Source organism: Paramisgurnus dabryanus, chromosome 17 (assembly GCF_030506205.2).
Source record: "Paramisgurnus dabryanus chromosome 17, PD_genome_1.1, whole genome shotgun sequence".
Lineage (NCBI taxonomy): Eukaryota > Metazoa > Chordata > Actinopteri > Cypriniformes > Cobitidae > Paramisgurnus > Paramisgurnus dabryanus.
In genome coordinates this window covers 14011256-14025579 of record NC_133353.1, presented here as the reverse complement: position 1 = coordinate 14025579, position 14324 = coordinate 14011256, and the positions used below count along the sequence as shown (strand labels likewise).

At 37.3% G+C, this 14324-nt stretch overlaps 1 protein-coding gene across 3 annotated transcripts in view; it reads right to left on the bottom strand.

Moving 5' to 3' along the window:
• The window catches only part of ugp2b (UDP-glucose pyrophosphorylase 2b), a 33277-nt gene that overhangs the window by 2696 nt on the left and 16257 nt on the right, over window positions 1-14324 (bottom strand). For all 3 annotated transcript variants that reach the window (XM_065255197.2, XM_065255196.2, XM_065255195.1), the window contains exons 4-7: window positions 7346-7531; window positions 6030-6163; window positions 3144-3441; window positions 2504-2701 (exon numbers count right to left, since the gene is read on the bottom strand). In XM_065255197.2, coding sequence (XP_065111269.1) covers window positions 2504-2701; window positions 3144-3441; window positions 6030-6163; window positions 7346-7531 — 816 coding nt within the window. The remainder of the gene's footprint in view (window positions 1-2503; window positions 2702-3143; window positions 3442-6029; window positions 6164-7345; window positions 7532-14324) is intronic.

Sequence of the window (14324 nt, the reverse complement as noted above, 5' to 3'; positions counted from 1 at the left end):
GTCAGAAATTTACTTTGAAAAGAGACCGTAGTACAATTTACAGGGTCCCATGAGCCCTGGTAAATGAATTAGAGTCAGGCTGAGAGAGAGACCGAAAAAGATAGTAAGAGAACCAAAGAGAGAATGGATGGTGAAATGAAAGAGAGAGCCTCTTTATTCCATAATTATTATATATACAGTGCCCCCAATAAGTATTGGGACAGTATAGACAAAATTGCTCTGTTTGCTTTGGAGACAAAGATGAATATGAGGAAAAAGCACAGAATGTAACATTTCATCCTGATGTGTGTGTGTTTTGTTACCAAATGCAAGTCTCATTATGCTCACATTAGATTCACAAGTTCATACTTACAAATAAGTTGGATAGATTAAATTTGTAAACGTATTCGGCGTGCTGTCAAGGGAGAGGGCTCTGAGCTCAGAAATGTGCCCAAACACAGAGTATCCCCCCCAGGTTTAGGGAGTAACCAGGGGCCTCATTTATCAAGCGTGCGTACGAACAGAAGTGTGCGTAGAAACAGTTTTACGCAAAGTGTGGAATTTATCAAATTGCACTTATACGTAGAAATGTGTGTAAATATACGCGCACCTCGGAGCATGCTTACACATAGAATCTAGTGGTAGAATAGCGATACTACACAGGATCATCCCCAGTGTGTAAAGAAGTGTGTATTTATTATCCACAAGCAGGTATTTAAAACGATTTGTTAATATAGTAACAGCAAACCAGTGTTGAAGTTAATGATTTATATAAATAAAAGCTCTGTCAAATGCTTGACACAGTGCAATGGCTTATCTTGCATTATTGGAAGACTTGGCAAATCATCCATTCTGCCAGTGCGCGTTTTCAAAGATCGCACCGATGATGCTGGTTTTATGCGGCTGGCCAAGGTGGAAAGTTCTGTCATTGTCTGTCCTCCTCCAGTTGCACTGATTTCACGTCGGTGTGCTGTGATGCGTTTTTTTTTTTTTTTTTGATGATAATTTAATGTCAAACCACTTTTTTATTTGTAGAAGTGTTCTCATAACCAACGGAATTAACCTCACTGGTAACATGTTCCCATGCAGATTTGTTTTCTTTTGTCAGTCATTCCTCCCGCACTAAGTGAACCAAACAGGATGTGTTATTAGGATTTAACCTCATCCACCAGTAACTCAATTTCTGTGTCTGTAAAGTTCCTCTTTTTCACTCTCTTTGCCATTATTGCGATGAGGGAAAAAGCACGGCTTGTGACTAGGGAGGTGTTGCCACCATATATGGTTCATTGGAGGCGTTTCGAAATGCAAATGACCATGAACGTGCATGAGCATGGTGCTTAAGAACACATGGGATTTATCATCAAGGATTACTTACTGATGTGCGTACGAACCACGTGTGCACGTTTGGTATATCCCGATTTTTTTTTACTTACGCACATACTAAATTTCATTTGTAGGTAAAAATATAGAAAATTTTCTACGCAATGTTGATAAATGGGGCCCCTGGTGAGTGAGAGGAGATGGGGTGGTGGAGGGATTCTGAAGACTGTAGAGAATCCTTAGGTGAGATTGACTGTGATTATATATGGGCTTGCCTTCATGCTGATTGGGTAGATATGTTGATTACTGATTGTAGACAGCTGGTGATACTAGAGTATTTATTGAATACTGATTGTAGACAGCTGGAGGCACTTAAGAAGTGTATTTGACGTGTTCCTCCCGAACTACGTAAAAAAAAACATCAGTAGAAGAATTAAAATACTAACGTGTTGTTCCAATGAGTTGATAAAATATATACAGCATGTTAAAACAGGAGCAATTTTGCCCTTTTGTCCCAATACTAATGGGGGGGCACTGTATATAGTTTAACTGGTTTTGCTGCGGGACTTAGTTTTTACCAACAAACCGTGATGCCGATGGTTGCCAAATTTTTGTTCATAATTAAACCAAGGAATAGGAAAACTATTAGTAACAATTTTGGTAGAAATGACAAATAAAAAAGTACAACATTATGGGGCGGTTTTCCAGACAGGGATCAGACTAGTCCTAGAAAAAAATATTTTAAGAGCTGTTCAAACTGAAAACAACTTGCACCGACATATCTTAAAATACATCAGTACCCTTTGTTTAGTAAGGCATGTTTGTTAAAACTAGGCCTAGTCCTGGCTTAAGCTAATCCCTGTCCGGGAAACCACCCCTAAAATTTTTTATAATTTGAGTTAGGGGCCTTAAATACCAAAGCGTTTAAACGTAGCTGAAAATGCCAGGTGGACACCGACTGTGTATGCTTGCAAGGTTTTTTAAATGAAGTGTTTTGGTTGCTATGATACTTCTGCTTTGATTATCAGTCGTTGAGTGATGCACAGGTTGGTTATTGTGATATTTTTTCTCACCCCTCCTCCACCTGTGATTGGACGGCCAAGTAGGAAGCGACATTGAAGAGCTGAGCGTTTCACTGAACATTTTTCAACTCTGGGCATTCAGCGCTGAGTTTGGAAAAAACGCCAAGCAGCAGTTTTCCTACCTTAGGGTTGACTATTATTTCCATGTCCATGGCGTTCTGCTCCTGTAGTTTCTTCATGGCAGACAGGGAGATCCACAGGTTGTTGGTGTTGAAGATCTTAAACTTGGTGACTGATTTGAATTCATCTACATGAGCTTTTGGAACCTGGGCAATCTCCAGTAGCCGAAGCTTCCCATCATATTGAATAAGTGTACCTCCCTGGAAACACATACAGCGTTCAAAAGAAAATACAACATAAAGTACATAAATTACATTTTCTAGAACTACACTCTATAACCTTAATATTATTAAGTACTACTTAAGTTAATGGCCAATATTTAAACTATAGAATCGTTTACGTTTAATATAGGTACTGTATATTATTCATAAGTTCACCTCCTTGAAAAGTATAAACACTACATATACCAACTCTTCATGTCTAATAATTCTGACCAGCCCATCTGATCTGTCCCAGCTGAACACCTTTAATCAGATCATCTGACATGGATGTTTAAACCAGGTGTGACCTGGATGAATGTTTTTTTTAGATCAGTAACAGATCAGCTTTACATGTAATGAATACATGAATACAAATGTAATCTAAAGACTAAAGATTAGGATGAGAAGCATCACAGTGTTGTTTAAGGTTAGTGTACGGCACCTTGACATCCGCTCTGGTCTTGTCCGTGACTTCCATGATGAACTCGCACCGTTTGCCATTTGGCTGGCTCACCAGGTGGTTCAATATATACAGGTCTACGGTGGCACCCAGGTTATCAATGTTGGAGGCAAAAATGTACTCCTTCCCTTCAGCGATGAGCTGCTCCAGCAGACCAGAGTTATAAAAGCTGGCATAAATGTCGCCGTGACCAGGAGGATACCACACATCTGCATTTTCTCCAGTCAAACCCATGTCCTTCGCAACCGGCAACAAGGATTCCTTATTTATCCGTGGATACCTGGAGAGATTCAAGAATGTGAATTTTCAAAAGATTTTGAAGTAATGTGTCCAGTAAAAGGAAACAGATCAGGAACACCAGCCAACAGCACTGTGCTGTTTAGAAGAAGAGCAATCGCACCTGTGATCATATTGCTATGGGCCATAATAATGTTTTATTATTAGCAACTTCAGACTAACATAACTAAGATAAAATCAGGGCTTTTTAAATTTAATTAGCAAACCATTTGTTTGAAAGCAGTATTATTTTTATATTATTTTTTAGAACAATTTAGATGTGTAATATTAAGACATTATTGGTTATAGACGTAATCATGTTTTTCAGCTCACAAAAGCCAGCACTTCAATATTTAAAATTTCCAGGATACTACATAAAAAATTGTTGATGGTGCTCTGTCAAAGTGTTTTTTCTTTTAAAAAGAGGAAATATACTTCAAGTAGGTTTATGGGTAATAAATCTATGCTGGTCGGCACTGATAGCCCCATAGATAGTGCACTTACATACAGTATAGCCCCAGGTATGCTTACGACGACTCTCAGGGTCCTTTGCCAATCCAGCTAATCTATCTCCACCCAACACTTTCCTGTCTACACTCCACTATTCTATTTGAATAAAGGCACAAAAGCCTCTAAAAACATAACTTTAAAAGAAAATGTAAGCTATTTATGAAATGGAAGTGTGTTTTCAAAGAGCCTCTAAAATCTTATTCCTGTATTCCAGGCTTATTCAGGTCAAATAGAGCCTGAGAGATAAGAGGGTGGAGGGGGGCTGCTACATTTGATGTTTTAGGTAGTCTTCATCCTTGTCTTAATCCCCTTAATTTATACTGTTTCTTCCAGAAGCTTGAACTTCAACTGGGACTGTATCTGAGGCATTTTAGCACTTCATTTTGAGTAACACATGTAGTCATTTCCCACAAGCATCTGTAGTTAAAATTTATGCTCTGACAAGCCCATCAAATATGAATGTATCCCAATTATAGCTTAGAAGCTTTATCAATCTTTAACTAGTTTTAACAGAATTGTAGTGTGCTTAGGCTGATTAAATGTGCTCTAAACAAATCTGTGTGACATCACTTTAGGGTGACCAGACGTCCCGGAAAATTCGGCGCAGTCCAGAAATCTAAGCTGCTGTCCCGAATCCCGCTCTAATTGTCCCGAAAATTATACTGAAGCAAAATATTGAGTAGTTGGAGGCTCTGTCCAAATGGCACTTGAATACTTCTATACGTATTATATCAATATATTTATTTGCATATGTACTTATATTAATATGATTGGTTCAGTTTGAAATTCATTATCTTTTATTATTAAATAAAATAAATAAATTAATTATTATTGGATTAATGCTGAGTGTCTTTGCTAACTCTCTCATTCACAAGATGCATATTTGCTTAAAAATAGGTTGGTGGTTATGTGGTGTGTCATTAAAGGTATGGTGTTTGTTCACATTGCATAAATGTTTCCTGTTATGCAAAATCCAAAAATGTGAGTTGGCAGTAAGTGAACACAACCACCCTACAATTAAATAAATCCACCCACTCATTTTTAAATCTCCATTAAACCAAAACAGTCTCATTAGACATGCTGTTTTGATTCTCTGTTAATGTGAAGTCACAATGATAAAGCCCCGCCCACAGCTACTGACTGACAGTCCTGCATAACCATAGTTCCTACCCTGAACGAGTTATAGGCTGTCTGCAATATATTAATAGTGACATACTATTGTCTCAGACTGTAAGTGAAAGTAACATGCTTGTCAAGTATGCAATGCATACTCGAAATGTGAACTCTGCATTTAGCCCGTCCCAGTGAGTAGTGAACACACAAACAGCAAGGGCACCACAGTCACAACCTGCCGGCCGTGAAACTCGAACCGGAAACTCTCAGGTTACAAGCCCGACTTTATAACCACTAGGCTATGACTGCCTGTATTTACATTAAGTGTGGTCAGCTGCTCGTATTTGCCTTTTTTAGACACGGTGTAACGCGTAAAAGCCAAGTACACGACATAAAACAGAGTTACATAAACTTATTCATTATAAATGTTCATAGTAATTATTTTCAGGCAAATTGTTTTCAGGCAAATGTATTAATTTATTGAATGAAAAAGCTAAGAATTTTCGGCAGCTCGGTTCTGGTCACTGGTGATGTAGTGCACTCAGCTTTCTTTTTGTGGAAACACAAACCAGTAATGAGGTCTGGCCGAGTGTCCCCTTCAGTGCTGACACAGAGCCAGCCTCGGTGGAAAAGTGATATGGGTTAGAGAGTGAGGAGCTAGTAGCTCAGTTACAGTTAAAGGTACAGACACAAAAACAGCGTGTTTTTGCTCCCACCCAAATAGGGGCATTTTGGACATGATCTGTGATAAATGATATGTGAGGTATTTAAGCTGAAATGTCACAGACACTTTCTGGGCACACTTGAGATTTAAATTACATCTTGTTAAAATGGGCATAATAAGTTCCCTTAAAAGGGTATGATTTGGCTTGTCTGTAATTATACTAAATTATATATTTTTATCCTACAAATAAATCAATACAAATTATTTTATATCAGACATATGTGTGAGTGTATTCACTTTAATACCTGCTCTGGTTGAAAGTGTGTATCTTGACTCTGTGGTGTGTGTATTTCTGTAGGATCTTCTTGGTATCTTCATCTGTGTTGAAGGAGTTCATAAGCACCAGTGGAACATCAGCATTGTAGGTTTTATTCAAGTGCTGAATAGACCAAACAAATAAACCAGAATGAGAACTCGTGTTTTACCTTAAAACTTTGCACACACACAGCTCAAAGTCATTTTAATGTTTAAGAAAAAGAAACAGCAAAGTTCTGTTTTGAAAACTGTTGGAAGTTTTGACAGATTTTAGGTCCTGCAGTCCAAAATATGGTCATGAATTGCAGCAAAAAAAGCCGAAATGGCATAAACCTGCCTAGGGTTTGCAAGGCACAGAAACGGCAGTCTGTATATCTGAAGGAGAGAGACAGATTGCTCATTTACATCTACTAATAGACCTTATTCAGTGAGGGGTATATGAGACTACACAAGTCAGGTAAATGCTCAGTTCTGAAGAGACACTGAGCGGAGTGTTCTTCAGCAGGGACGTCCCAGTGGGTTTAGTTTGGGGCCCCAACTTTTTATCCCTCCTGCAATGAACACAGCTCTCTGTGTTTCAGTTTTACCCCTGGTTCATGATCACTACCTATCATTCAGTCAATGGCACTGAGAGAAAAACGAGAGCAAAGTCTGGAATGTGGCTGCATTTTACAGCTGTAGGATGAGGAAGGAATGGAGGAACATGTGTTTGTGATTTAAGACCTATGGGTGGAGGTCCACTCACACATTTTAGATCTTTTAGACAGCTGCTGGGTTCTCCACAGCTGGAAGAATTCATACTTTCTTAGGTTTTGGATTTGAAATACTTTCAAAGAAACCATAATTCAATTTTGCTTCACTGCAGATCAATCACATGTGAAGAATTCTAAAAAGTATATATATATATATATATATATATATATATATATATTTATATATATATATATATATATATATATATATATATATATATATATATATTTATATATATATATTTAAACTGTGTCAGGAGACATGTGATCTAGATCTTGCTAAGTATGTGAATCATGTATGTAGGAAATATTACATTTTACAGCAAAGAAACTAGATACATTTAAACCTAAAGTGTGAGGTAAAAAGCACCACAGGTTCGGTGTTTATACCTTTTTGGGTAAATCAACTCACAAAAAAAAGGTAACTTATAGTTTTCTCTGCATATTTAAGTGAGGTTAGTGTAATAACACAAAACCTAAAATGTCATATTTAAGGTGTACAATCGTTTTTAGTCAAACACAGCTCTGCAAGCTTCCAGCACCATGAAACAAACCTCAATCTGCTGGACAGTCAGATCCAGGAAAGTGTTTTCGTTACGGACACTAATGAGGCTCTTGGGCCCTTTGCAGCCCATGCTAGTTCCAAGACCTCCATTGAGCTTCACTACCACCAGCTTATTCAGACTGTCTGCTATGTTGTCCGGCAGACCCTTAGACTTGATCTTATCATACGGCTGGATCTGAAACAAAACAAACAACAAAAACAAAAAAATAAATATAACTTTCCACCATCTAGATGATTATTTTATATTATACAAGTTGAAGTTCAAGAATGACCATTAGAAAACACTGAAGTTTCTGTGACATCTAAATTTCCTCCAGATGCATTTGGTATGTGTGTGTGTTTGTCCAATGGGATTTTTGTTCTACAGAGGATCTAGAATGTTGAGGTCATATAAATTACCAGTGAGTCTGTGGTCAATCTTCCAGTATCACAGGGATCAACTTACTGTACATACACACCAAACATACACACCAACACCAGCGCAAACATAACATATTTCACAAAAAGGCAAAAACAAAGAAACAGCCAGACTGCTGGATCAATGGAATAGAGACAGAGAAAGTCGAGAAGAGAGAGAGATGACGAATGTGTTTTTTAAAGAAAGGAGTCATTTAAATGCTTGTTTAAGCTGGCTGGAGCCTCTACGCCATTCCTCTGTTTCCCAGAAGACCATGGGGCAGCACCAACTGGTAAAATTAACACACACACACACACACACACACACACACACACACACACACACACACACACACTCTGGTTTCCATGTTTTGTGGGAACATTCCATAGATGTAATGGTTTTTATACTGAACAAACTGTATATTCTATTCTATTCCCTTCACCTACCCCACACCCTAACCCCAACCATCACAGGGTACGTTCACACAACAAAATTTCGGGAATGCAACCATATTTACTTACAGGTGTGAGTCTGGAAGTGTCCTGTTCACACAGCAAATTAAAGACACAAATAGAACACTGCCTGTATGCAGGGGCGTCATGCACCAATTTTTTTTAAGGGGGCACAGTGTCAACAGCTCACAGAAATTTGTGCATACACAGACATCAAACGAAATATTATAGAGCTTTCAGTCTTTTCCATGGCACTTACATTTCTAACAATCTGAAAACCCCCGCTTTCATGTAAAAACCTCCAAAATAAGATTGATGACTAACTTTAATATCAAATATTCAATCGGAATAATGACACATTTGCATCATATTTACATCTGAAACGGCATGTTTTATTTATTTAAGTCTTAATGGCTTGTTTAATTGTGTCATTAATGCATTTTGCACAACAACTACATTATCATATAAAATTAATGTAATTTTAAATCCATAAAGTATATAAACAACGAAAATGACATAAGCTATAGCCACGTGATTGATAATAAATAATGATTTTAAATTATATGTTTAGATAAAATTATTAGAGGAACGGATTAAATTTTTGCATTAAATTTTACCTCATGTAAGCATGTGAGATTCCGCGCCCGCGTGAACTCTGGTGAACTTTGGCATTGTGCCAAGAAGATGAATCTCTACTAATATAACGTTGAGACGGTCACATTTAAAACCAGACATGTTCTACACAGAGAAGGTTAACTGCACATTACCGTACTGGGGTTTGGAAATGTTGTGAGCGTTTCTAACACGTTTTAATTCCTCAGATAGCCAAATGCAGCAGCAAGCCAGCAACAGCAGAGAGCTCGTGAGCGCGGCCAGACGCTGATGACGCCTGCGACTGCGCTCTGACTGCAGCGCCAGCTGCCGCCAGAATAAAAGTAATTTAACATGATCAGAACACTATCAAAACGGCGAAAATCTCCGAAAAGTGACAAGGATGCAGCACAGAATGTATAATATTGTGCATATTAAACAGATTAAAAGTCAAATAACAGATTAATGGACGCTTATTTGATTTTGAGGTTGGATGCAAAATCCATTGGCTCAAAAAAACCAAGGGGGCAGGTGCCCCCTCAGTTTGAATGGGCATGACGCCTCTGCCTGTATGAACGAGCAACCGACCTCAAACCCGTATGCTAGTTACACGCGGCGCCTGTAACATTAGTGACGGACGTAAATATTTAAAAAAGTATTATTTATGCAATCGGCAAAACTTATTTATGTAATTAACAAAAACAGCTGGCTGGTGTAACGCTTACCATTGTGCAGAGAAAAATAAACAAGGGTGGTTCCTTATTAAAGTTTTAATTTCCACAATGAATGAACATAAAATCAGTTTCAGCAACTGCACGTTTTACCATAGCAGATATATCCAATACAAAAGTAATCATAATGACGTGTGAAGCAAATCGATCCGTGTTTGCAAGAAATTGAACTTTATTTAAAGCATTAACTCAGCCAAATAGGAAGTGCGCTTACGCTCCCTCTGTAGGTGGCGCAGAGAGTATCTATGATTTACCAACCGCAGGCAAAACCAGGCCTCTTAGCGCCACCTATAGAGCGGAAGTGTAAAAGCGCACTTTATATGTTTCCAAGGTTCTGTATGGACGCTAATAATGTTGTAAATAACGTTCAATATCCTGCAAAAACCGACCGATTTGCTTCACAAGAAGCAAAAAATGTCACCAGGAGTCATGGTGACATCTGGTACCCACAACGTAATAATTTTCCAGATACACACACACACACTTGTAACCATGGACCACTAAACTAGTTGTCACACAGGTATATCTGTAGGAAAAAATGGTTCAAAATTATACATTTTTCTTTTATGCCGAAAATAATTAGGATATTATGTAAAAATCATGTTCCATTAAGATATTTTGTACATTTCCTACAGTAAATATATAGCCTACAAACTTTATTTTTGTGAGTGGATGCAGTAAAATCTCAATCAAAATTGTCCAGAAACTCGCCTACAAACTTCGCTTTGCTAACCATTCTTTGGAAATTTCCGATTCAAGTTTGGTTTATGTAAAAGCTTCCCCAATTCAGTTAACAAGGTCATTACAGCAATAAGCCAATAGAGAGCATAAAAACAAAGCTTTTCATTATTGACTGCTGTGTACAGACTTTTGTTGGACTTTGACCCTTTAAATGCAATTTTCTCAAAATTTAGATTTTTTGCAGTCTCCAGTTCCAGATTTCCAAATCCCTGTATCTTGGCTAAATATGGTCCTAATATGGTCCTTACAAACCATACATAAATGGAAAGCTTATTTATTTAGCTTTTGGATGATGTATATAAATCTCAATTTTAAAAGATTGACGATTACAACAGTTTTGTGGTCCTGGGTGGATTCTGAGCTTACTCAAGGCTGAGCTTAAACATAGAGAATGATGGACATTTTTAGAGATGTATTTATAAATGTACATGTAAAAATATTAAATTATATTTTAGAGTGATTATATTTATATGTAAATTCATCTAATTTTTTCCCTAACAGGTTACTAATCCCCATTTCCATGACCTAAACACAGAGAGAAGATGATGTAATCAAGGTCAACACCCCTTCTCCACAAAGTTGTACAAATGCCTCACCCCTTGGGTGTTTATAAAATATATTAGCTAACTTTATCAATCTGTAAACTGCCAATACCATAGACATACATAGTTTGAACACTTCGGCCAGTTACTGCTGTTGGTCAATGATAACCTCCTAATAATGTAGTTAATTTTAATTGGCTTGTTTAGTCAAGTTTGTTGTAAAATTAAACTATATCGTCTGATTTCAGCTTTTACAAAAGCCTAAAAAAAGCATTTACATTTATTTATTTGGCTCAAAACACATACACATTCATAAAAGAATTCAGCAGTATGCCTACTCGTAACAACCACAGCAATGAATGTAAATAAATGTTGATGCAAATCATGAACAAAAAAGAACAGTTAACATGATCAAAAACATTAGAACGAAAGAAAGATTTTGAAAATAACACAGCTATGATGTTAGGTCATACTTAAAGAGATCAACTCAAAAATGTAACATTTTATATTTGACAGTTTAAAAAATTATAACTTCACATGTCATGCAATATAATTATGCTTTACATCTAATATACAAAAATGTTCCTATCTACTGAACAAAACATGGAACATGCATCACAAACATACCTCTGTTCCTCCTCAGAAGATAATACTAAGATTATTTTACTCACACCACACAGAGAGGGAGTTTGGATGTCTACATGCTTTTGGTTTGTAGGCTATAACATTTCCATCAGTCGTGTAAATTGATAAAAAAATTATCAAGGTATTAAGTCCAGTCATTTTGTTTCCTGCTTCCCTATTTATTTTGTCCAGGTATTTGTTGTGGTCATGTTAATCATTTATAATGGGCCTTATGGTGCCTTCAGGTGGGTCAGAAATATACAAGCTCTGAGCACATAAACAATTAAAGGAAGTTGTACTGGGAAAATGGGAATTTTAAATAATGCACAAGTTGCCAAGTTGTGACGTCGTACATGACTGGTCATACTATATAGTGAGACTGAACCTAAGGTCCCGTTCCAAACCGCCATGAAACAACTTCCCCCAAACACTACATAAAAAATGGATGACTAATTTATCCAAACTACAGGAATAAAAAGAATGTACCAAGTCCTGAATTTAGGGTGTAGTGCAAACTGCTTATTGTGTCATACAACCACAGAAATGTTGTATCATGGTTACTCCATTACCACATTTCAGATGTTTTAAATGCAAAAACCAACAACATGCACTATGCATTCACAATTACACACAAACCCACATAAACAAAACCTCTTAAAGTGCCCATCTTATGACTGCTTTTCCACAAGTTAAATAGGTGTATGAGTTCCATAAAACATGTTTCAAAAGTTGTTTGCTCGAAATAGCTTGTAGGAAAAGATTGTTACCCATCTCTAGTAGCATCTGTTTCAGTGCATTTCAGATTGTGCCATTTGAGGTGGTCATTACATATTTATGAGCTGCTGCCCCCTTTGATCACGCCCCACTACTAACGTCATGTAGACCAGTGGTTCTTAACGTTATTCCTGGAGGCCCACTGCCCTGCATGTTTTGTATGTCTCTTTTATCTGGCAGACTCAGTTCAGTTCATTGAGATCTCTTCTAATGAGCTGATGATTTGAATCAGGTGTGTTAAATAAGGGAGACATACAAAATGTGCAGGGCAGTGGGCCTCCAGGAATAACGTTAAGAACCACTGATGTAGACTGTATTATTATTTTATTTATTATTATTAACGGTTTATGTATTGCCAACAGACAAATCAAGCAGAAAAGTATCACTAATAAGTACACTCCATGAGAAGAAACTCATGACACATAATGATTCCAGAGTAAATTGTGATGTAGCAGTCTCAACAATACACTCGCATTACGCATTATTTCCGCAAATTACAGAAATTAAGATCCAGCGGGGGATGTATACTGCTTGTGGACAGCATGCTAATTGCTAGAAGCTAGCGGGAGGTATGCCGTATCTTGGGAAGGTGATAAGAGACTTGGGGGTACGTTAGCCTCGTCGGAAAAGCCAGGTCGGTAAGGCCCGATCTTGGTTAGTTTGGCAAAACACTTTTACTAAGTTCATGTAGAATTGTAAAACAAAGCAGTTAAATATTTATTTTAACTTTCGAAAAGTACGGTAGCTGGTCACTGGCTTTGCAGGAGAAACCACGCTATCCAAATAGCGCTGTTATTTCCGTGAGCCATGATAACAGTATAGAGGATATCAGCGAAGTGACTGCCCTCTAGCTACCTGGTGGGTGGAGACCTGCGAGTGGGGTGGTGGGCGGGAAAATTCAAACGGAATGTGACGAAAGGCTAGTTACGTCACAACAGAGCTGATTTTGAAACGGTGCAATCTGAGACTCAAGGCAGAGGACATTCAGAAATCTGTATCGCACTCAAAACAGCATGGATGGATTTTTTTCATAACATGGGCACTTTAAAGCTTCTACATTATCACTGTACCAGAATTGAATTACGGTAAATCTGTCAAAAAGCCAGGCTTTTGCTAATGTCCTCCCACATATTCAAAAACATGAATCTGTGTTAAATCAGTGTAATTTAAAACCAGAATATTTATTAAGGTAAATTCACACAATTGAGAGCAATGCACAGTTGAGAACTTGAACTTGAATAATTAAACTAAAAAGGACAACCTTTGGCAAAAATATGTAGGCACCTCCTTAACGCCACACTGGTATGCACTTACATTTCAAAGGACATTACTATTAATAAAGGATTGGTTCTCCCTTTGCTTTTACTCTCTACTTAAAGTTATAATTTCCTTGAAAGGACCTGGTACATAAGGTTGGAAGCACACAATTATAGCACACAATAACTAAATAGAATTCAGATTAAATGTTAATGGAGGTAAGAAGCCAAGCCAATCCGGTACTTTAGTAAGAGTTATCTGCATGTGCATACCTCCACCCATATAGTGTATTAGGGTTATCTTCAGTCTATTAGCTCTATTAACCGGAGGTCATCCCAACCTTATCTGTACTTGAACTTTTCCAGATTAACAAAAACAAATTTATTAACAAATATAAGGTATGAGATAATATTGGTGTATAGCTGAAACCACCGAAAAATATAATTTATCTGGCCATGCAGTGTACATGCAAAACATATGACAGTATTTGCAGGATATTTCCTGCATTTGGGAATACAATGTTAGCACACTAAAGGCAGAACTGACAATACAAAGCTAAACTACTGCATTTAGACACATGCAATTACAGGCTGTTAAAATTTATTTGGGTGGGTGAGAAAGTTGAGTCATTTAGTCATTAGAAAGTTTAGTTTATATGGTCATGATGATCTTGACATATAACCAGGGTAAAGGTTCTGGGTAAAAGAACTACAATGACTTGATGATTTTTTACACAACTCACAGTCAAATCAAATAACTACTACTTATCTTTAAAGTGAACACACCAGACAATTATGTGCTAATTCTCTGCTAACACCAGATTATGCTGTAATATTCACAGTGACAGACTTTTTTGAAT